At 40.4% G+C, this 24,388-nt stretch overlaps 1 protein-coding gene and 1 pseudogene across 3 annotated transcripts; one reads left to right on the forward strand and one right to left on the reverse strand.

The window, feature by feature from the left end:
• The first annotated feature begins 1,975 nt into the window (after positions 1-1,975).
• Positions 1,976-24,132, forward strand: kcnip4a (potassium voltage-gated channel interacting protein 4a). 3 transcript variants are annotated; one of them, XM_087789462.1, is made up of 8 exons: positions 1,976-2,258; positions 18,639-18,763; positions 19,310-19,379; positions 20,018-20,088; positions 21,031-21,138; positions 21,354-21,458; positions 22,867-22,929; positions 22,995-24,132. In XM_087789462.1, the coding sequence occupies exons 1-8, from the start codon at positions 2,186-2,188 to the stop codon at positions 23,040-23,042; spliced, it is 663 nt and encodes a 220-aa protein (XP_087645588.1). In that variant the 5' UTR covers positions 1,976-2,185; the 3' UTR covers positions 23,043-24,132. The 3 variants fall into 3 exon arrangements, with proteins under 3 accessions (XP_087645588.1, XP_087645589.1, XP_087645587.1); XM_087789463.1 differs by having other exon boundaries at positions 1,976-2,243; XM_087789461.1 differs by lacking the exon at positions 1,976-2,258 and adding an exon at positions 8,099-8,508.
• On the reverse strand, positions 10,270-11,404 carry LOC148082295 (uncharacterized; annotated as a pseudogene).
• Positions 24,133-24,388: the final 256 nt, after the last annotated feature.

Genomic DNA, 24,388 nt, shown 5'->3' on the forward strand with positions numbered 1-24,388 from the left:
TCAAAGTCTTCACACACAAGATACATCACTAGGGATGAAAAAAAGTCTCGCTTCAAGAACATTTTCATTCCATCTGCTGTTCCCGTCATGATTCCCCAGTAACACTTACTCTTGGACACTGACAAGCTCCTTAATGTTTCGATGCACAAATCTGCTTACTCGGAATGTACCTGCTGTTCTCCTTTTTCCTCCGACATGTTAACATGTTCCTGGACTCTGTGCTGACAATAAAATGTATTGACTTCCTATCCAGGCTCTCGAATGCACTAATACTCTGGTGCTTTTGGCTCCACTCCACACACTCGTGTCTCCTCTCCACGCTTAATCCACACTTTCCAGGCCTCCCTGATGATACACCAAACACTTCCTTTGCAGTTTCTATCAAAAGTAGTTCTCCCTGTTCTTTCCTCTGTGAATTCTATATTTTAATCCGGTTGATATTAATTATTTTTATTATTAAAGACTACAGTTTGAAGATAAAATATGCTAGAATAGTAAACTGTGATCGTCGGATTGTGTGTTCATCTTTCCACCTCACTGATGTTCACTATAAAACAACATTCTGCAATAAACGCTGGATAAACTGTCAGGATTCAATCCATGTTAAAATTCAACCTGCAGTCGTGTTAAGGCCGGGATCATCCATCCATCCATCCATCCATCCATCCATCCATCCATCCATCCATCCATCCATCCATCCATCCATCCATCCATCCATCCATCCATCCATCCATCCATCCATCCATCCATCCATCCATCCATCCATCCATCCATCCATCCATCCATCCATCCATCCATCCATCCATCCATCCATCCATCCATCCATCCATCCATCCATCCATCCATCCATCCATCCATCCATCCATCCATCCATCCATCCATCCATCCATCCATCCATCCATCCATCCATCCATCCATCCATCCATCCATCCATCCATCCATCCATCCATCCATCCATCCATCCATCCATCCATCCATCCATCCATCCATCCATCCATCCATCCATCCATCCATCCATCCATCCATCCATCCATCCATCCATCCATCCATCCATCCATCCATCCATCCATCCATCCATCCATCCATCCATCCATCCATCCATCCATCCATCCATCCATCCATCCATCCATCCATCCATCCATCCATCCATCCATCCATCCATCCATCCATCCATCCATCCATCCATCCATCCATCCATCCATCCATCCATCCATCCATCCATCCATCCATCCATCCATCCATCCATCCATCCATCCATCCATCCATCCATCCATCCATCCATCCATCCATCCATCCATCCATCCATCCATCCATCCATCCTGACCTGCTCCATCCATCCATCCATCCTGACCTGCTCTAGTAGAAGAACTCACATTTACCCTATACTTAGAACTCCTCACTGGCTGCCAGTTTCTTTCAGGATCAATTTCAAAATTCTGGTTCTTACTTTCAGAACTATTCATGTTCAGGCTCCTCCTTACATCAGTGAGCTGATCCAGCCTTACACCCCAGCTCGGGCTCAGAGGTCTGTGGATCAGAATCTAATGATGGTTCCTGAACACGGTTCCGGACCAGAGGAGAGAAATCCTTCCAGGCTGTTGCTCCTAAGCTTTGGAACGATCTTCCTCTCCATCTGTGTTTGATGGATTGTATGTATTTTTAAATATTGCTTTTGATTGTTCAAGCGTTTTGTGACCTTGGTCTATAAAGGCGCTTTACAAATAACTGTTACTTACTTACTATTACGTTCTTCTTTTTTTTTATGATGCACAGCAGTGCAAATAATACCAGCCTTTGTATTTGACACAGTAGTGTGGTCAGTGGCAGCAGGAAGTAAAGATGGAGTGAGCTGATAAAAAAAATGGTCATACAGCAGGAAGTGAGTCTCCTCCTCCCTGTGTGAAGAGAAAAATGTTGGCAGGAGCGTGGTCGTGTCTCTCTCTACACGCTGTCATGTAACCACTACAAGGTGGCTCGTGGAGAGGCAGCAACAGCGCTCGCACTTCAGATATCAGACAGTAGGGCTCGCACAAGTTAGTGTGACCACCTCAGCCTCGATCGACATTTAACCGCAACGTCCATCACTTTGAAAAAAAGTGCATTTAAGAGTCGTCCTGGTCATTGGTGTGAAAAGCCAGCAAGCAGGATTTCTAGATCACTGGTCGAGAGAGAGAGTGAGGACGTCATGGGGGCTCTAATGGTCATCTTCTCTCTCCAGCCGAAGCAGAGACGCAAGACTACAGGTAGGCCCCTTCGAGGTATGAGGGTTTTTACTTTCTTTTCTTACTTACATTTTTTTTTCTGCTTCAATATTCAACAGTTGTTATTACAATTTAAATCTAATAACCCAGAATGAGTCTTACATTTTGCTTGCAGAGCAAACCTGGTTTAGAAAGAAACTAGAGCTGAGCTATAAAAATGATGAAACTGCGTCATGCAGCTTCATCTGCCCATCGTCTTCGTGTCCCAAGCAACACCAATGGAGATGCTACTAACTGTGTAGAATGTTAGCAAGGTAGAGTCCATGGTATACTCTGTGACAAAGATTGAAATATGTCAAAATAATATGGACTGTCTTGGGGTTGCTAGTTCTTTAACTTGTTGTCAGAAAACCTTTTGATAAGTTCTTTGGTCTTGTTTTTATTAAGCCACAATATTATTGTATAGCTTCAGTTTAGGGAAGTGGAATATCAGTTGGATGCTGAATATGGCATTTCAGATGTGTCTATCTATGTTCATAAATCAAAAGCTATTATTATTATGCTTGCTAACAGGTCCTAGTTGAGGGACCGCAGGGGATCGGGTTTCTACCGATGTAACCCTGTCGCTTGTTCTACCTATTGCTTCACTTTAAATAAAGAAAAGCAACACATTTTGTTTATTATCATGGAGACAACACACCATGTGGTTGTGCTCTTGGAAAGCTATGAGAAGTATCTTCTTATAGAAGGAACCTCTGAGTGTTGCAGGCCTGTAACAAAGCAGGAACATCAGGGCCGGTACCACTGACCTGGCAGACACAGTTGCTGCTGGACCTCAGGCTCCAACGACTACATTTTGCAGATGAGATTGTGTTGTTGACTCTTTAGGAAAGTGAAATAAATCAGTGGAATGTAATACAATTAATTAAGAAGTCAGTTAAAATAAATCCAAAGAGTTCCAAACCAGTTTGACCTGTACTTTAATTAATAGTAAACAAACAGACATGTGGACCATTGCTATTCTGCAAACTGTACCAACATCCAGTCGCTTGTTCTTAAAATGCATTTAAATGTAACTGTGTTTTTCTATAGCCACAGCATGAGAGCGTTGGCATTTTCATTTGTGTTTGTCACAGGGCTGTTTTTCTTTTCTTTTTTTTTGTCATAATTGTTGCAAAAGCTCTCTGGAGCTGCTGAGTACTGAGAGTAGGAGGGTCTGATTTGGCACAACATTCTCTATGACTCATGTACCAACTGTCAGGATGTTGTAACTGTCAATTACTCGGAACTGACAACCACTTCTCCTCAGAACCAGATGACAGCATTGTTATGCTTATGAAACACAATGTATAATGATAATGAACATTACTGTGAAAATTTATTAACCCTGATGTCAACGTGACCCGGACGCCTGAAAATAAATGTGTTTGTTTGTTGTTTTTTTTGTTCCCCTATTGGTAATGGAAGAATCAATAATATCCACCAGAGGATTATCATTTATCATCCTTCATTGTACTGTATATATTAAGTTAGTTCAGAAGTAGGTACCAAACTGATGGTAGTCCTTCGTGTCATGGTGCCCTTTGAGTATCTTGCAGTTACATAAAGGTGGATGACCCTGGTGTACAGGAAATGTTTCTAACTCAAGTGTTTCTTGCTTTTTTTTAATGGATTTCTGCTCTCAGTCTGGTGGTCGACCGTTAAGATGCCTTGCCTTTCCCCTGGTCACATTCTAGCTGGCGAAAAATCTCATCAATCTTAGTCCTGGTGCCAATTGTGTCAGTGCGTCCAGACTAGCTGTGTAAGGCCATGTCGTTTCTGAAGGTCATAGCAGATATGATACAGAAAGGTCATCCGGTATACCTGACACGACACATGAATGGTAGATTTTTCCCCTCCTGAATCTGTGAGATGGTATGTTTTGCAATGGTTGCCGGTTCTCACCGGTGCTGGTAATTTACTCAGAGCTGCAGCTAAGACATTTAAGGCTGAGGATAATGCTACATCAGCTCTGTGGATACAGAGCGATATCTCGGTTGTTGTGTTAACTCAGAAGCCTAGGGGTCTTGATCTGTTTTATCAGAAGCTGACCGAGTATTTCCTGGGTTATACTGTCCACAGGGACACAGACTTGGTACAATCCGGGTCAGGAAACACACACGAAATACCTGTTTAAGATAGATCACATATTTTCGCTTCTGCTTAAAACCCAGAGGCGCCAAAGAAGGCTTGTAACAGGTTGTGCCTGAACTTCACGGCGAATAATAACAAAAAAGAATCACAGCTCTTCTGTTCCTGTTAGAGACAGAATCACCAAAGACATGAGTTGCTTGCTGTGAGGAGGGAGACTCGGCAGAACACAAGGCAGCCTCAGCTGTTTATGGACGCCCTCCAGACATGTGTGAAGAAATAAAGTTAAACATCTGCTTTAAAAGAGGTAACTGAGAAGATACCCGCAGCAGAGATAACAGGTTCAACTCCTATTACTTCATTGTTCCTACAGCTGATTTGAAAAGCCACTAGATGGCACCCTCAGTGAAATAATGCCAGGTTTTATTGAGTTTATAAATCAGAGCTAAACATTATAAAGTAGAGGTCGCCATCTTGTGGCTTTTTAATATTAAGACTAAATTACTTTTTGATTTTCTCTGGTTCACTCGTTCAAAAAGAAAAGTAAATAGATAAACACTTTTTTTTCAGATATTTGCGTCTTTAACTTCCACAGCTTCTCCTCAATCATCTTCTCTAATGCAGAGGTTATTTTCTCTGCACCCATTCTCCTGCTGTGACACAAACTGTTTGTGTTTGGGCTCAGAGTTGTTGTGTGGATGCAACATACCACTGCTCAGCACACATCTCCAAATGTCAGAATGGCAGCTCCATTTCCTGGTCACACATCAGCACATCGCCCTGAAGAGAGCCAGGGCGGAGTGGGATGCAGCAGGACACGATTTTATGGATCCAAACAGCTCATGGTCTTGTAGTTAGGAAGTCCAGCACCCAGTTGCAAACTGAGGAGTCCAAACCTGTTTATGGATTTGGCTGTTCTTTATACTGATGAAGACTCAAGTGACTGATTGAGGCACAATTTGACAATCTGTGTCAGGTCCAGAGGTCAACAGTTATTTTTACCTGTCACTTTTTATCTCTTGGGAACAGTAGTGATGGGTAGATGAGGCTTCATGTAGCGATGTGGTCATCTATTTTTTTACACTTGAGTTTTATGGATTTTTTTTCACATTAAAGCAAACAAACATACACATATAAATGAATACACAAAAAAACTAAAATAATATAAATAAGTTAAAATGAGGGATTGCTCGTACATTTTGCCCACATCTCTCAAAGCACAGAATACACACAATAAATAATATCTTCATTCATGTAAAAAAAAGGCAATTTTCAAACACCTTACATATAACGCAAGTCCTCTCTTTAAATGTAGGTCATTGTGTCTTGTGCCATTTCTTTGTAATAGCCTTTTTAGATGCTGCCAAAAGTATTTTAAACAAATGTTTGCCTTCCTTATGTACAATATTTGAATGTATGCCCAAATACGAAACAGAACTTGAATGTAGAATATAATACTCCAAAATAGTTTCATTATATAGATGGATGGATGGATGGATGGATAGATGATGGATAGATGATAGATAGATGGATAGATAACATGGAACATGAAACATGGAATATCGTCTTTTTGCTCCACTCCTGCCTTCAAACTCAGAATTAAACAGTCTAACAGCAGGAGGAACAAATCAGTCCCTGAGTCTATTAGTGTTGCATCTGGGAAGGAGCATTCATGCTCCATCTGCTTCTCTGCTCACTGCTGACAGTGTTCAGAGGATGACTGTTAATTACTGTTATGTGCAATTACACATAACACACATCTTGCCAATATTTTACAATCTTAGCACGATACCAAAACATGTGAGCATGATCAACATTGACAGCTTTACAATTCCTCCAACACAGTTGGTCTGTTGCCTACTTTTAGTTTTTGGTGTAGTAAAGTCTCTGGTGACATTTCACAACAATGTCCCCTCCAGGTATGAGAAGACGTAGTAGATTGTTGTGTTTGCCAAATATGTACCCATTCTTCTTGAGAAATATTAATATTGAACTCCTTTTCCCAATTTCCTTTTTCATAATGTGTTTAGTTTCCATTAATTTCTGGTATTATGTTGAGATTATTCTACATTTCCTAAATAAATAGGCCCCAGTTAAAGTTAGGATTGAACCATTTTGTTCTTAGTCATGTTAGGTTTTATTTCCCAGTCGTAAAAGTCCTGAAGTTGTAGAAAATCAATAGTGATCCTTGTAGTATAAGGTGCAAATATGTTTCAATTCTTGAAAGCTCATCCTGTTGTCATGTTGTGTAGCTGTACACATCGCAGTTAAACCAGATTTAATGCACTGTCTGAACTGTGGATCAAGACTGTTAAGGGTTAAAGTTGTTGTCATAAGATATCCAGCTGAGAACTCTAATTTCATTTTCCAATTTGTGTTTTCTGACCATCTTGAACCAAGCAATGTGGTAATTTCTAGAGCTCAGTAGGTGGCGCCCTTAGTTTAAAAATGCTGTGGGCTTTTAATAGAGGTACTGTATAAAGCTGTTCAAAGCATTCGATTATAGAAAAAACGGTATCTTAAAAAAAAGCATACTGTATCACATAGGATGCAGGAAGGAACTGCGATCTGAGAAAGAGGTGAAGATGTCAGAGAGCTGAGCCCCTCTGTCCTTCAGCACTGTCCCTGGATCAGGGCCTTTCAGGGGTTAACCTTTTCAGGAACTTTTCCCACTACAGCCGGTGTCACCCTCAGGGTCTCATCATCTGGAAGTGCTTGAAAGTCTTCTTTCATGTTTATGTGCGTTTTCAGCATCGCAATCAATAGAGTGAGTAAAGTTGTTGGCAGCTCTGTGCACCATCACACAATTAACTTCATCACCAATCACACATTAATTGTTACGACACACTGAGCTTCCGAGCTCCATGATTGAAATTACATTGACTACATACTTTGATTGCAACAGAAGCCGTGGAGGGATCTGTACAGACACCTTTGATAGAGTTATTTTTACTTCATCTTCAATGTTGCATTTGTTTGATCTTTACCATGTTTGTTACAAATCTGTGTTAAACCATTCTTATAGTCAACATAGCTACCGATCTATCTTTCTACATAGATATAAAGTGTTTTATTTTGTGTAATTGAGTTCATTGAGTTTATTGATGGAAATAATAAATTGAGAATTTCTTAGATTTTTGTAAGTTTCAAAACGCATTAAGGACGTATTTTATCATGAATAGAAGGACGATGATGTCACCAGTTGGATTTCTGTTATTAATAAAGTAATTTTGTAACTTTAATGAAACATATTTATTCCGTATTGTTTACATTTTATAACACTTTCTTTCTGATGTATCCTATATCTTAACAAATTCAATGTATTTACATTTTAGTTTTTATTTCATTTCATGATTGTACAATAGTTCAGTATTGTCGCTAAGGGAAGTTCTCCACGTCCACAGAGCGCCAGTAGGTGGCACTGTCGTAACGCGTTGCTACCATGCACACCACTCTCCTCTTTGATTACCTATATCAAGAATTTAAAGTGTTTATTGATGGTTCAGCCTCTAAGAATAGGGTTAAACAGTCTATTTATTAGATGATTACCCCAGAGAAGGTTTTGTGAACTCCAGTTCCCTCCCAGGGCTCATGTCTGGAGTGTGACTCCTGAGGAGTGGCAGCTCACCTCCCTACCTCCGGCTCTGATCTCCTCCTCCCTCACTATGCAAGCTGAGCTGCAGTCAGAGAAGCTCAGTGAGTGAGCTGGAGTTGAAGAAGGAGACTCTTTACACATGAGAGGACTGGCACAAGTTATTTTTCTGCTCATGGAACATTAGGAGGGATCAGCCGCCCATCACCTTCTTCAGAACTCTCCTTCCCTTTCTTACCATCATGGGCTGGACTAGAACGGAGACAAGCACAAGGACACAAGTGCCTGAGGGACCCGGGGATGTGAAAAAGGCGGGCTCAGCTCAGGAGTGGGTGCAGGGTCACTGGACTGTAGGACCGACCACCAGTGTCAGTCCTGGTGCTGGCAAAGGCCAGGAGGAGGTTGAGGACGCTGGTTCGGGCTCAGGGTTCGAGTCGGGCGATGGTGACACCGCATGGGCAGAGGGAGAAGCGATGCTAAATGCCATCTGGCAGATTGAGGGACTGCAGACGGTGGGCATCGTGTTGCTGGTGTTTCTGTCCATGAAATTGCTGCATCTGATGGGGTTCATCAGCTTTTCAGAGGGTAAGACTGACTTACAATTGTCCTCAAACAAAGGATAATCCTGTCCCTACTTTGTATCTCTGAACTACTTTCAGCTCATGTTTTCAAGTGTTGTACTTGTACTTGTACTTCTGTGTTTCTACATCACTACAACTAGTTGTGGTCTCATTGTTTTACATTGTTGTCCATCTTCAGTTCCCTCATTGAAATCTTCAACAGTGTTATAGGTATTTAATGAGAGTGTATTGTACTTCACCAAAACAATAATGAGCATTACAAACATAACGTTGGTCAATGATTAGAAAAGAAACACTCTAACACAGGGGTGGGCAATTAAATTTCCTCTGGGGCCACATTATATACTGTGACTGTTGTGAGGGGCCGTCAATCCAAAGGAGAGGAGCGAAGAGCTAAAATATGACAGAAAAAACAAAGCAAGTAAGAATAGTAAAGAAAGAAATATCAGCATAAAATAAACCTGGCTATGTCAAAACACTTTTAAAAACCTTTCTAGTAAAAGAAAATTTTTGGGAAAATAACCTATTTCTCTAAATATTATGTCAATAATTTTGATTGGCAAGACATTTTCATAAAAGTAAAAACAAAAAAATCTGAAAGGAAAAAAAACAAAAAAACCCATATATATATATATATTTAGAGTTAATACAATAATAAACTCAATATTAAATTGAAAGCTGTTGGAAATAATGTCCATGTTCTACTCTGACCTCTTGAGGGCCTCATGAATACAGTCAAAGGGCCACATGTGGCCCCCGGGCCGCACTTTGCCCAGGTGTGCTCTAACATGACACACATCTTTGGATGTAAGTGATGAACTGCTGGACAAGCCTGGACTGGGTATGTGGACGCAGCACTGACACCTCTCAGGAAGTTGTTAGTTGGATTTTCCTGCTATTGCTGCTATTGATCGTGTGTGTTTCATAGTTGTTTCTTGCTGTTGCTTGTTATTTCAGCCTCAACTGCGGTACAGATTGTGTGTGTGTGTGTGTCTGTTGTTGCGTGTGTGTTTGTTTGCGTGTGTGTTTTCTCCTGAGGGGAACGTTTCATTTAGGTCTGTGTAAAGGTGGACTTGCTCCACTGAGCACAGGCCGGTTGTGGTGATATTGATCAGGCTTGAAAATACTGACCTAGATGTTGCGTTGAGTCCGATACCTTTAAACATAGAAGGTTTTGAACAAACACTGTTTTGGTGATTGACAGTAACAAAGATATTGTTTTACACAAGATTACATTTTAAATAGAAAAACAAATATTGTCAATATAAAGCTGTTTGTTTCCTTTTAAGTAAAAATAAATACATTTGTTATTATAAGACTCCTATATGTATTTATTTGTTTAATTGTGAGTTCAAGACACATTTTATCATCTCTGGAGCATTTCCTGAAGCAAGATGAGAGTCTCCATTTCGACCTGGAGGTCACTGCAGAAGGCAGTGAGAAAGTGCAAGATCTCACGGCCCAGCTGAGTGTAAGCTGACTGTTCGAAGACAGATTTCACAGTTGCTGATGGTGTGTGATGCCAGCAGTCACTGTCATGTAAGTCCTTGATATCGTGTCAGCAAACCATGCAGTGGTACCACTGGGCCCTCTGCACATCAGAATCAGAAATCTTTATTGCCATTATTAGTGGAGAGGATCAACTCATTAGGAATTTTCTTTGGTCAATTGTGTAACATCAAACATTAAGCTGTTAACATAATACAATAACATTTACAATTACAATATGGCTATGTACAAAGTGCACTTGTTGAAGTTGAGACTATTAAAACAGGTTTGTATTCATGGGAGGGATGAAGGAATTGTTGTGGCTGGAGGTTCTGGTCCTGATGGAACGCAGTCTGTGATCCGACCTGCACGTCTCCGGGTCCTGGATGATGAAGGGATGGAAGTTTACAGCAGATCACCCTCTTAGTTGAGTGCACAATGCTTTGCAGTTTGGTTTTGTCTCTGGTGGTGGCGCTGCTGTACCACACGGAGATGGCTGAGTTGAGGATGGACTCAATGATGGTCGTGTAATATCGCACCAGCATCTCAGTCGGTAGACGGTGTTTCTTCAGTGGGCGCAGGAAGAACATCCTCTGCTGGGCCTTCTTGGTGACGGAGCTGATGGTTGGCTCCTACTTTAGGTCCTGCGAGATGGAATTGGAAGGTGTCCACATTGGAGAAGGGGCTGGAGGAGTCAGCGAAGGTAAGGGGTGATAGTGGGGCTGTGACTTTCCTGAAGTCGATCATCTCCACTGTTTTGTGGGCATTCAGCTCCAAGTTGTTGCTGCTACACAAGGACACCAGCCGATCCACCTCACTGCTGTAGGCGGAATCATCCCCGTCCCAGATGAGTCCAATAAGGGTGGTGTCGTCTGCAAACTTGATTAGATGAACAGACTGATGGCTGGACGTGTAGCTGTTGGTGTACAGGGAGAAAGTACACAGCCTTGAGGTGTTCCGGTGTTGAGGGTCCGGTTGTCCGAGACAGTTGTACCAAGCCTCACATGCTACTCTGGTCCGTCAGGAAGTCTATGATCCACCTGCAGAGGAAGTCCGGCATGTTTAGCTGGTAGAGCTTGTCTTGGAGCAGAGACGGGAGGACGGTGTTGAATGCAGAGCTGTAGTCCACAAACAGGATCCTGGCATAGGTTCCTGGGGAGTCCAGATGCTGTAGAACAAAGTGGAGGGCCAGGTTTACTGCGTCGTCTACAGACCTGTTGGCTCTGTAGGCGAACTGAAGTGGATCCAGGAGGGGGGGCAATGAGGGTTTTGAGGTGCGGCAGTACCAGGCGCTCAAAGGATTTCATGAATACAGAAATCAGCGCCACCGGCCTATAGTCATTCAGTCCTGTGATCCATGGTTTCTTGGGAACAGGAATGATGGAGGAGGATTTAAAGCAGGACGGGACGTGACAGGAATTCAGGGACGTGTTAAAGATGTCCGTGAACACTGGAGTCTTCTCACTGGCACAATGTTTCAGAGTGGAGGGGGAAACATTGTCTGGTCCCGGAGCTTTCCGGAGTTTAATTTCTTGGACTGTCTGTAGACGTCCCTCTCCAGGATTCGGAGGGCAGTTGGGGAGAGAGTGGAGAGGTCTGTTTGTACTTTGGCAGTTTGTACTTGCTGATATTCGCTTTGTTAAAGTCACCAAGCACAATAACAGGAGAGTCCAGGAAAAATTCGCTCCACATGTAGAATCTGGTCTGCGAGTGGCCAGAACCAATGAAGCAAATCTTTATGCAGAGTGAGCAGATTTTGGAGAGAAAAATTGCTTGTAAAGGTGTGAAAGCTCCTCGCCGGCGAAGGCGAACGAGAGCTCCAGCTTGCTTTCCTCACTTGTGTTTTCTCCCTCTTTTGGCCAAAAAGTTGACCAATTCTGAGGCAGTCAAAACAAAGGGTAATATGCCTGCTGGAGCAGACAAATAACTAAAAGATGGACAGAAACAGACAAAACAAAGAGCACAGCGGCAACCTTTCTTTCAGGAGATGTCATCTAAAGCACCATGTGTTTTTGGAACACATCTCAGGCCCATCCGAAGCGGAGTGTGTCTTGTAGTGATGGGTTGATGAGGCCTCATGATACTGCATCTGATGTTTAATGATACAGTGTCTTCATTTAAACGGCCACTAGATGGTGCCCTTTATAATCTCTGGCTCTGATTTACTAATCCAATGAAACCTGTCATCATTTTCACTGAGGGTGCCATCTAGTGGTCTTTAAACTGTATCATAATACAGCATCAGTTGCCTCATGAAGCCTCATCAACCCTTCAATAGTGTCTTTTTATCTTCACTCAGCTGGAAGGCTATGATGTCCTGCTGACGTGTCCAACTGTCGCTCTCCAATGTCCTGATCCGGACAGCTACTTGTAAAACCTGGCTGTAGGTAGATCATAATCTCTCGTCTCTTAAACAGATTCAAGATGAAGATTCAAAACTCTCTGCTCTTTAATCTAATGTTTTGAGCAGCTCTTCCATTAAAATCACAGATTATTTTTAACTTGAGGTCGCCACCTACTGAGCCCGAAGGAACAGAACATGAAGCTTCATCAATACCAAGTTGAACTTTGGATCCTTCCATTTGTATATGTTCTCACATTGATGAACAACCAGCTCCTTTATCTGCTGCGTCCTGCAGTTTTGCTGGACAACTGCAGGTAGTAGGTCTCATGCATGTGCTTTTGGGTTTCAACTCTGCTTTATCTCATCAACATATGACAGGTCAGGAGGTAACACAGGAACACCTGTCACTCGTGTTACATTTTTTATTTAATTTTACTTTCTCTTTCTCTTTGTAGACTTTGTCACTATTTAGTATTTAGCAGCTGCCACGTCCAACATAACCATTGTTTGAGTTTTGTTTGTAGAATCTCTTCAGGGAATATGATGCCTGGATAGTTTCATACAGTCGAACATGTTCACAGCTGGAAACTTCGCAAAATCATCACAAGGCCTTTCAACCACCTGAGCTGCTCCAGTGGAGACAGAAGGGGTTTTTAGCAAAAAGCATGTCTGATGGATTAGGAATGTTCAGGCAAACTATGACTTGATCACAGACATGTTTCGTTTCTTATCTTTTATTAAGTGTATTCAGGGTTATGTGAGTGACTTTGTTTCCTCCTGAGTAATATATCACCTGAATATTTCTAATGTTATCTTACATCATCATCAACGAAATGTGAAACAATCAAAAATAGCATAAAATGTTCTTTCTGAAGTTCTTCTCGATTGGCTGCTGATAGAGTTTAAAACCGTGTATAGCAATACATTTCTGATTAATCCTTCTGGTTAGGTTATCAGAAGGCACAGTTATGACGTGTATACAGTGTAATAAAATCACAATATTTTGTGTTTGTAATAAATGATCAGGTGACTTATACCCTAGTACGTCTGTATCATCAATTATTCTTTCACATTTAAGTTTCATGTTTAAAAAATGATATCACTCCTCCCTCCTCATGAAGATATAATAAAGTTGACAAGCTTCTGTTACCGTTTAAACAGTAAGCTATCCTGTCATAATTTTGATATAAACATCTAAGTAGAGAGAGAGAGAGAGAGAGGTAGAGCAAGAGACTTTATCTTTAACTTTAACTGCCAGTTTGACAAGTATTAATGCAAATTTTGGCCGTTGAACAGAAAAGCATTCAAAGCATTTCAATAGTTCTTTATCCATTTTATTCATCCAGGATGACTTTATGCCTCTTGGCACGTCTGCTAGTTTTGTTCATTACCCTTTTTTTTTACTAATTCCAATCACTTTCCTTTAAGGCTTCCTTAATACATTTTTTTCCCAAGCTTGTGTTGCACAAGACTACAGTTCAGTTCTAGCCAGATTCCTTTGACCATGTTTTCATCACACGATATAGGTTACAGGATTTGACAACATCAAATTGTGAATAAGAACAATATAGATTTAACTCTATTAGATTTCCTTCCATTAATAGATAAATACAAAATGAAGGCAACAGACTTAACAGTTTTGGCAGATGCTGTGTTGTGTCTTTCTCCATCAAACGAGAAAACAACTGCCTCAATGCTTCTCTATCACATGCGCAGTTTACCGACTGTTCATCTGAGTCACACACTCGGGACTGTGTATGGATGGATGGATGCCCAGCAGATGTCCACCTTTGTGACTCTGGGTGTTCTTGGTGTCAGCTTTGATTCACTTAACAAAATGAGTAAACATTTGGTGCCATATGTTCTCCGACAATCAATTTGTCTTTCAAAGAAACTACAGTTTAACGATTGATGTTCAGGTTGATGCAAAAGTTCATTGATTTATGATTGTCATTGTTCCTGAAATGACGTACACGCTCTGAGCAAACGACATAATCAACACAATTGATGATTGGTTGTTGTTCAGAAGATAATAACACAAACAGCAGAAATATACATTAAGGGTCAGGGTTCAAATCAAAACATGCGGTCACATCAATGTGTTCGATGATTACTGCCGTTTAATGCTGTGGACACGTTTATTTAATCTATCAGATCAATCTAGTTATGGATGAAAATCTTAATCGATATTATTATTTGTAGAAGCCAGTTTGAGATGGTTTTGATATTCCGTCCTTCTGGGCACATGACTGGTGTGATGAGACGAAACCACATTTGAGTCACGCAGACGTTTCATTTACAGGTCAATGTCTTAACGGATCAAGCCACTGATCTCACAGGCTGCCACACACTGTTTATCAACTCCTGGGGCTAAACACTGTCTTTTTAATTTAATTTAAATTTGCCTGAAATGTGTAACCCAACAACCAAATGTTCTTCAGTGGTTCAGAGTAAATCTGGCCACAGGCACTTTCGTAATTGTCGTAAAGAAAAGCGTGACCTTCTCTAAATAGAACATTGAGATGACCTTTGGATCGGAATGGATCTAAAATATATTGGTGTTTCACAAATAATTATCTTCATCCTATCAATTATTTTTACAATACTGTACTGTTACTCACAAACAGAATGAATTGCTTTTATTCCATTTCAGAATCACATCTGGAGAGGACAGTGTAGGACATGACTAAATGATGGATATCTGGTCATTACTGCCTTTTTTGAAACGTGATTCAGCCAGTTCATGATCTTAGAAGAAGATTTGGTGACTATTAAGTAACAAAAGTTATGCAATCCATAAGCAACTCATTTGTTTTTAAGCTCAAACTCAACTCTTATTTTCTGTTTCTTCTTATCAAAGTAAAATATCAAATTATTTTTCGACAGACAGACATCTTTTCACCCACTCCTTAAACAGCCAAATAGCAAAAGGAATGAATGAGTCCCTGAGTCTATTAGTGTTGCATCTGGGAAGGAGCATCCGTGCACTGCATCTGCTTCTCTGCTAACCCGTTTTACCCGACTGTTATTCAGATTGTACAGACCTACTTCTTTTGTGAGTCAACCGGAACCTAAATGGTCAAAGTCTAAAGTAAGATACAGTCCAGCGTTGATGTCTCTTAGAAGGGAGATAAATCGAGAGGATCACTTCTTTTTAAATCCATTTTTTTTTAAAGGCTGGCATGTTGTTGGCTCATATCAGAACCTGAAGATATTTTGGCTTCAACTACCAATTACACATTATCATCAATGACAAGAACTCCATATAGCTCCAAATAACAATGTTGAATAAAGAATAACACATTTTATTACAGTCACAGGAAATAACATTAATCCAGTGGTGTTTAATTATACGTATTTTATAAACAAAGTGCACTTTTGTATTGATCTGAACAGATCAGTGAGTAGCAATTAAGTATCATTCAAGTGAATTTCAATTTATACAAACCTTCCTGAATCCAGAAACTCTCAAAACCCACTCTTTATTTGAAATTAAAATACCTTCATAAATTATTTTAGTTATTTTGTTGACCTATGCGCAGGCTTTCTCTTCATTTCCTTTGGACTGCTGTGTTTGTCTCTATGTTATCTTGACCATTTAAAGTACGTATTTAAACGGTGTATTTTTTGATTGTTAAAGCACTTTGTGCTCTGAGAAAGAAGCTTTACGGAAAATGACTAACTTACTTATATAAAACAAACAAATAAATGTTTATCATGTAACCTCCTAGGCTGAGGTAAAACAAAATGAAGAATTGTTGATTGAGGAAGTACTTGGGTGGGCAGGGTTATCACTTACCGTCATTCCAACTCTTTTTCTATTGATTATGAACTGGTGAACAACAATAAGCAAATGTCGATGGCAAGGAACGCTGTTTTCCTTTTTTAGCCTGAAGGAAACTTCAAGATCAGACTGAACACTATTTTACACCGAACTCGCCCAGAGACGCATCCTTTGAACCTCTGATCTGATCTGCATGTGTTATAATCCTGGACCGCTGTGACCATCATGCAGAGGACTTCCACCCTTACATGGACAGCAGCTGGCACACTTATGGATCCGGAGATTGGACAACTATATTTGGGAGTCTTCTGGGTCTCAAGCAAGATCATTGTGGAGATAATTGCTTGTTAAAAGGCAACAGTGGGGGAGCTTCATCGCAGACACAGAACTCAATGACCTGTGGGATGGAAGTGTCAAGTGCAGCTATGGTAAAGACGGCGCTATATATATATATATATTTTTTTACTGGGATTGTCAAAATGGTTGTTTCTTTTCAGTGTGTGTGTGTGTGTGTGTGTGTGTGCATGGATGCTTGGACAAAGTATATACATATAAAAACTTAAATATATGTTTTAAGTATAGAAACTAATCAAAACACACATGGAATTCAAACCCTAGTCACTGGTCAACTCAGTTAGAAGATAGTTATTTTTATGGACGGACTGTGTTCTTTAAAGAATGACTTTTAAACTTGAGTTTATTTTCCCAGCATGCCTTTCAACACAGTTGATATTCTGATGATGCTTTGTTTATGTGACTAGAGTCCTAGATCAATGTAAGAGAAACTCAATTCAACACTTTTGTTGCCCTTTCACTTCATGAACAAAACGACTTAAAAAAACGTGTTTGTCTTTGGGAATTATTTAAAAAAAAATCAGAGTCCAGCCTGAGCTGGTGAAGCTTTATTACGTCAGTAGACTCTTAGCTAGTCCAGAGCTTCTGACTCTGAACTGTTGAAACCGTGGCAGCACAACCTTAAAGCCAGGAGTTGAATGGTTGGTCGATTGTTTATGAATTGATCGTGGCCAAATCGTCGCCTTCAAAGTTATGTACGTCTAGGTACCGCAGCTTTCTTTTCTCAATAATGACAAATGAACAATGGTTCACCCAGTACTGTAAGACCTCACACACAACTCTTTAGTTCAGTTCTCATACAGCGTCATGTAGCAGCTCCGATTCTTTGACACATATTGAATGACACCTGGAAGTGTGTTCATATATTTAACACTCCTGACCTACAATGTCCAGACTTGTTAACATGTAATTTAAGCAGGTGATTAAAGGTCACACTGGAGACGTGTTGAACACAGAGATGCTATGAGACCTGCTATTTTCTATTACATGAATAACACAAATCATGATAGAACTTCTATTAAATGTCTATCTTTCTATTGTACCAACGTCACCGAACCATGTCTGTATTATCGGGAAAAGATCAGTTAGCCTGAGATCAAGACAACTTCTTATTCAGCAATTGTTGGAATAAAACTCTAAACTTAATTGTGTTTACACAGTTTTTACAGGACATGTACTGGTGAGGAAGGTCAAGGTTTTTGTATAGGTCAGCAGTTATTACATCGACCCCAGTCTGGCTGCTGAAGTGAGAATTTAGGACGAGTTGTTCAAACATTTGACAGGAATTACTTTACAAGGTGACCCAGATGCGGAGAAGAGAAGAGAATAAAATTGCAATGGCTGAGGTGACAAAACACAATTTAAAACAAGAACACAGTGCGATGTCCAGCAGTGTAACGCGAGTCCTTTTTCTCAGTCCAGCAACAACAATATGAAGTCCATCAATAGTCTGTGAGTAACAATAGAAAGAGTTCAGGGGGCGGCAAGGATGGCTGCAAGTCGCGAGGTCCACTGGGGAAGAGGAGAAACAAAAAATGGTGTAAGAAGGTATAAGAATTACTGGGGTAACAAGGGCAAAGTGCCGATTCAGAGAGAAATCCAGGCCTTAGGTGGTTAGATTGTTCATCGTCGGCAGCTGTGGTTCTCACAGAGCACAACCCTCGCCAACTGACAATATTTCTGTATAACATGGTTGCACTCGTACTTAGCATTCTCAGGAGCATCTTATCGGATTTTGGCAGATCATAGGCATGCACTTCAAGGACACCTGGTTAGAGGTTCACGTGAAGTAGAAATGCTTGAAATAGATCCTTGTCTGAAGTGAAATGTTTGCAGCATTGCGAGATTTTGGTAGAACTCTGCTGCCAAAACAATACTCTTTCTAATCTAAAGGAATCTAGGAATCTAAAATAGAAGTGTAGTGTGAAGTATTTGATCCGACAACCTTTGAGTGTGTTTCATCAGCCTACCTGGTAGTAGTAACTTTACTAGGTGGTCCAAGCATTTGTCAAACTACATTCCAATACATAATATGATAAGGAGTAAAATGACTGGTATTCTCTCTGACCTTAAACGTTAGGATTTATTGTTTAGCATTAGTAACGGCACCTCTCTTCACGTCATCTTTTGACACGTCTTTTTTCTTTCTGCTTCTATTTTCCAGACAGCGTTGAAGATGAGCTGGAGCTCTCGGCCGCACGCCATCGCCCCGAAGGACTGGAACAGCTAGAGGCTCAGACTCGATTCTCCCGGAAGGAGCTACAGATTCTCTATCGGGGATTCAAGAATGTAAGTAATTTACGAGATAAACCTTAGATTAAAGAAATATCTTGTTAGCTCTTTTCATATATTCATTTTAAATCAATTATTATAATAAATGATGTTATTATCTGGTGCATGCCTTGTGTAATTGATCATGTCTCATCTTTCTCAGCCTTTCTTAATGAGTTCTTTGTTGAGTGGGTGAGGGATAAGCAAGAAATACCTCTGAGCCCAAGATGTAAGATAAGACATCCAGGTCACACAGGCCATCAGAAGCTTAATGCACAAAGGTAGTGCTCTCTGTACTGTTGCCTGGTGCTGTCCACAAATCCCCATGTTGACTCATCGCGGATCATCTAGTGTTATAAGAGACGGCAACAGGGTTGATCACAAGAAAGGGAGAGCAAGTATAAACATTTGACCAACAAAATAAGACTTCATAAAAATGTGTCGAGACAATTAAACAACATAATAACATCTGGCTCTGGGTAACAGCGTTCTCTCGACACCTGCATTGTACCAGCAGCCCTTGTATCCAAACAAATTAAACTCATGTTTCCTGTTCCCCTCCAGGAGTGCCCGAGTGGAGTGGTCAATGAAGATACATTCATAGACATCTATGCTCAATTCTTCCCTCAAGGAGGTTTGTAACCTTTGTATTACATTTTTAGGAAGACTATTGTTCTTGGACCAGAAACCGGTTATATGAAAGTCAGACTGTTGCTACTGATCAATACTGTATGTTGTTGTTATTTTCTAAACCTTCCTACATTTGTTTACTCTCTAAGATCCTGTTGATTGAAAGATACCAACATATTAGGCCCTTAGATCTTTATTTCTTTGAAACCAGATGTTCTAATAGAGTTATTATTTACTTCATAAAAAATGTTATTTATTTCCTGACCTTTTTTTGCAAAAAACCCAGAAAGGTTTATTTTGTTATGTGTGGTTTTGTGGAAAACAACCACTAGATTTTGTAATCATCACACTTTTTCTATCACAAATTGACCACGGCCGCCATCAGACAATGGAAAAGTTATGTGGCCCTCACAGGATAACGTTTGTGGAGCCCTACCTTAGAAGGTAGAGACGCAGCAGCGTCGGTGCAAACTCCACAATTACACTATGTGTGTGTATCCAATGTTCAACATGGAACTGCAACTCCACGCATGGTCTTGATGCCCTGGTTATTGGTTTCAGAACTTAAGAGTAAAGAACGTCTCTGATAAGTTTCTGTTTGTATGCTTTTGACACCCATACATTTTATTATCTCTCCGGTAGATGCTTCGACGTACGCACGTTTCCTCTTCAGTGCTTTTGACACTGACCACAACGGCTGTGTGAGTTTTGAGGTAAGTTTCCAGAAGCTTTCCATCCATAAGATCCTTTATTTAACTTTACATTTGTGAACAAGTTGGTGGCAAAGTGGCATCATTTGAGCAGAGTCTTTACAGTCATGGCGAACCACTCCTTTTCTTCTTCTTAAGATCTTGGTCACAAGATTTTATATATATTTATAATTAATTATAATAATTAATTATAATATATATATATATATATATAATTATCTCACTGTCCACAGTGGATCATTTGTCCAAAACTGCAATCCTCTAAAAATCTATAATATGCTTTTTAGTAAATTACTTGGTAAAAGTAATGAGGTATCAAAGTCACTAAGGTAAATCGAATTTCTAAATTGATTAGTTGGAACAAAAGTATGCACATTTGCTAAATGCATCATTCCATCATTCACATATTTTCTTCTGCTTCATGTACTCAAGGGTGGCAGTTGTATGGACTGCAGCCAAATGGAGTGATTTTTAACTTTAGCAGCTGTAGAAACAAAAAAAATCTTCATCCCTTATTCGTTCTTTTCAGTTTAATTGTATTATAGAGTCAATAAAGGATGAGCATTTTCGGAAACAAAACCCAAAAATATGTTAAAAACAAATATATATACAACCCAGGATGTCCCTCCTTGTTCGTCATGCTCTGAAACTCTCAAGGGTGTTCGAGGAAGGCCACCTTGTCTGACTTCCCTTGATGCAGAGACTTTGAATTTTCCTGAAAGACTGAGCCTTTTCACTAAGGGAGAGTTCAGAGACCCTTGGAGAACTTGGAATTTATGTCAGCCCCTTCTATCTTGTATCTCACCCAGAGATTGTGACCATAGATGAGAGTAGAAACATAGCTCAACCGGTAAATCAGTTCTGTCTTCCCCCTACAAAGATCTTATGAGTGACTGAAGGTGAGATTCATTGGCATTTGAAATGATTATGATCTCTTCCATCAAGGACTTTGTGATGGGTCTCTCCATCCTCCTGCGTGGAAGTGTCCAAGAGAAGCTGAACTGGGCTTTCAATCTTTACGACATCAACAAAGATGGCTACATCACTAAAGAGGTATGTTGAACTATATGTGGTCCCACCAGCCTTGAACGTCCACAGTACGAATCTTAAATCAACATCAAAAGACCTGAAGTCTGGATGCATCCGTAAATGTACTTTTTAACTACTACAAATACACAAATTACTCAAATAGTTCACATTTTGTTGTTTTGTTTCTGTAAGCACAATATGCTGGGAGGCCTTCCATAAACCCTGTTTGATTCTTGCAGGAAATGTTGGACATCATGAAGGCAATTTATGACATGATGGGCAAATGCACATACCCCGTCCTAAGAGAAGAGACCCCACGTCAGCATGTGGAGGTCTTCTTTCAGGCAAGTGAGGCCTCATTGTATGCATGACATCATCGAGTTGTTGGAACTAGTAGAATATGTGTAAAAGTGTTTGTTTGGGCCGTATCGAGCAGAAATGTTGTGTTTTATGTATTACTTTAGACTCCCTCTATTATATTATGATAATATTAAAATTATTTATTTCCATGTGCACAATTAAATTAAGTCAATAAAAGGATCTGATAGTTTCCAATAGCAAGAGGAGCAACAAGTTCCTTTAACTAGACTTGAGATTCACTAGTGAGTAGAAGTGATAGTTGATGAGGTCTCATGATACTGCATCGGTTGTTTAATGATACAGTGTCTTAATATTGAAAGGCCACTAGATGTCACTCTCTGGTTTATAAACTCTGGCTCTGATCTACCAATTCAACGAGAGCTGGCATCATTTTCACTGATGGTGCCATTTTAGATTCGATTAGATAGACTTTATTAATCCTTCTGGAGATCTCCTTTTGAAAATTGGGTTTCCAGTACACAGCAGAAAATAATTTCATAAAACCAAAAACAAAGGGCAAATAAAAAGAACAAAGTGCAAATATAAAGTACATAGAATAACATATTTTCACTCCACTCCTGCCCCCAATTTCAGAATTAAAGAATCTAATAGCACAAGGAATGAATGAGTCCCTGAGTCTATTAGTGTTGCATCATGGGAGGAGCATTCGTGCTCCATCTGCTTCTCTGCTCACTGATGACAGTGTTCAGAGGATGATGTCATCATCCATGATGGATAGTAGTATCACGGTGTGGAACGGAGAAACCCAGGCGCAGAGGTAATTTGCAGAGACTTGGTTTAATTCAGTGGGGAAGTCATACAGTCCAGGAATCGGCAACAGAAGGCAAAGCAGGGGTAAAGCAAACTTGGCGTCAAGGGGCAGAAACAGGTCGAAACTCACAACAGGCAGGAATGGAGTCTTGGTCGGGACAAAGGTAAGGAGACAGGGTAGGAAGCAGGAATACTCAATGGCGGGACTCTGGTTACTGGAAAACGGTGACGACAAGACAATGGACGTAACTGAGAGTGGAGGCTTAAGAAGACAGGGGATCAATCAGCAGCAGCTGGGGGCGGGATTAACGAGACACGGCTGGGAACAATTACTACTCAGACAGGGGGAAGTAAGACTAGCACAGACACAGAAGGGAGCGGATTTCACAATAAAACCTGAAACACAAACGAGGAACATGTAGACTCATGACAAGTAGTTTGTCCAGAGATTTCCTCTCTGCAATTATCACCGTCTAGTGACAAATTCAAATACATCACGGTCAAAATTGCCCCTTTTCTTGTGATGGGTTAGTTGTCCAGAGCAAAAATGTTAGAGAAGAATGTACTCATTGATGCATGAACAATAATGACAAATAGTTTCTTTTTTTTCTGTTCCAACAGAAGATGGACAAGAACAAAGACGGCGTCGTTACGATAGACGAATTCATCGACAGCTGCCAAAATGTAAGTGTGTGTCCACTAACCTGTCATTCCCAAGAGAAACCTTGCTAACTGTTGTGTTTCTGCAGGATGAAAACATCATGAGATCGATGCACCTCTTTGAAAATGTTCTCTAACTTCGGCACTGGAGGCCCATCAGTGGAGCATAGTTTTGGATTGAAAATGTGTACGGTGTGCTGGGCAGGTAGTCAAGCATTAATGAAGTCTTGTTGCACGGTGAGCGGACATGATGTGAACACCCTTGGATCGCCCGTCATTCAGGCCCCTCTGGCTCTCTCAGATATTAAATCTATTTTTCAATCATCATCACTTTTCAAATACTTTAAAGGGCAAACATTTTTTCAACAAAGTATCTAATAGTAGGGGGACTTTTTGTTGAGTGTATGACTGAAGTATTCTTTTTTGTGTGTTCGAACCACGACATCACCAGCTATTGATGTGGATACAAATGAACCTCTGGTCACATTGTAATACCAGCTGGTTCTAAAAATTCTGTAGATATCTCAAAACAATTGCTCAGAGGAGCTTGGACGTGGTCTTCAGTCTGAGAAAATACGATATCTGGGATCGTCTCCTGCTAATATAACCACAGGTCTCGTTCTCACGATAAGAAGTCATGACATCTGTAGAGAAAAGACAAGAGGACGCGTCGAAGCAGAAGGACAGTGACACCTTGAGGTCCTGCAGTGCATGCTGGGATGTGTTAATACAAGCACACATTGATCCAACACGCTATGATTCAAGACTTGCACCATGAGTGTGATACACACCTTTGACTTGTTATGAAGCAACACATGATGTATATTTCTTTCTTTTTTTATACTATTTATTTATTTATTTACGAGTGGCTGCTGTAATGAGGATGATTTGATTCCTGAGTGTTCACATCTAGACTTGAAGAACGATACTAGTTCAAATGCATCATTCTACTTTATCTTGTGTCTATGTATGATAGAATAGAATTATCTGCTGATGTTAACTTGCCTACCCGACTGATGTCGACGGGATCTGATGGTTTGCTATAGAAGCACACGCCTCTGTTCTCGCCTGGATAACAAGCTGCTTATGATCCATGTCTCGCTCTCATGTTTGTCTTAAGAGGATGAACTAAAGCACTGTCATGAAAAGAATGCTTTTTAATATTAATGACTGCTGTACAAACACCCGTCCCTTGTATGATAATTCAATAAAAATATACTAAAAATACTTGCCTTTTTTTCAATGGAAGAAGTGGTGAGGCGCTGATGAAGCTTCATGAAGCGTTTCATCTAGATGGCACTGGAGTCATCTGTGTGAAGTTAAGTGATGGGTTGATGATAATGCATCCGTTGTTTAATGATACAGTGTCTTAATCTTAAAGGACCACTAGATGTCACTCTCTACTTTATAATCTTTGGCTCTGATCTACCAATTCACTGAAACCTGGCATCATTTCCACTGAGGGTGCCATCTAGTGGTCTTT

Source organism: Callionymus lyra, chromosome 4 (genome assembly GCF_982586985.1).
Source record: "Callionymus lyra chromosome 4, fCalLyr1.hap1.1, whole genome shotgun sequence".
Lineage (NCBI taxonomy): Eukaryota > Metazoa > Chordata > Actinopteri > Syngnathiformes > Callionymidae > Callionymus > Callionymus lyra.

Bases quoted from the DNA above. Each gene is read 5' to 3' on its own strand.
- kcnip4a (XM_087789461.1), top strand. From the start codon at position 8,166: ATGGGCTGGACTAGAACGGAGACAAGCACAAGGACACAAGTGCCTGAG. The intron at 21,139-21,353 runs GTATGTTGAACT...TGATTCTTGCAG, and splicing joins ATGGCTACATCACTAAAGAG to GAAATGTTGGACATCATGAA. The intron at 21,459-22,866 runs GCAAGTGAGGCC...CTGTTCCAACAG, and splicing joins ATGTGGAGGTCTTCTTTCAG to AAGATGGACAAGAACAAAGA.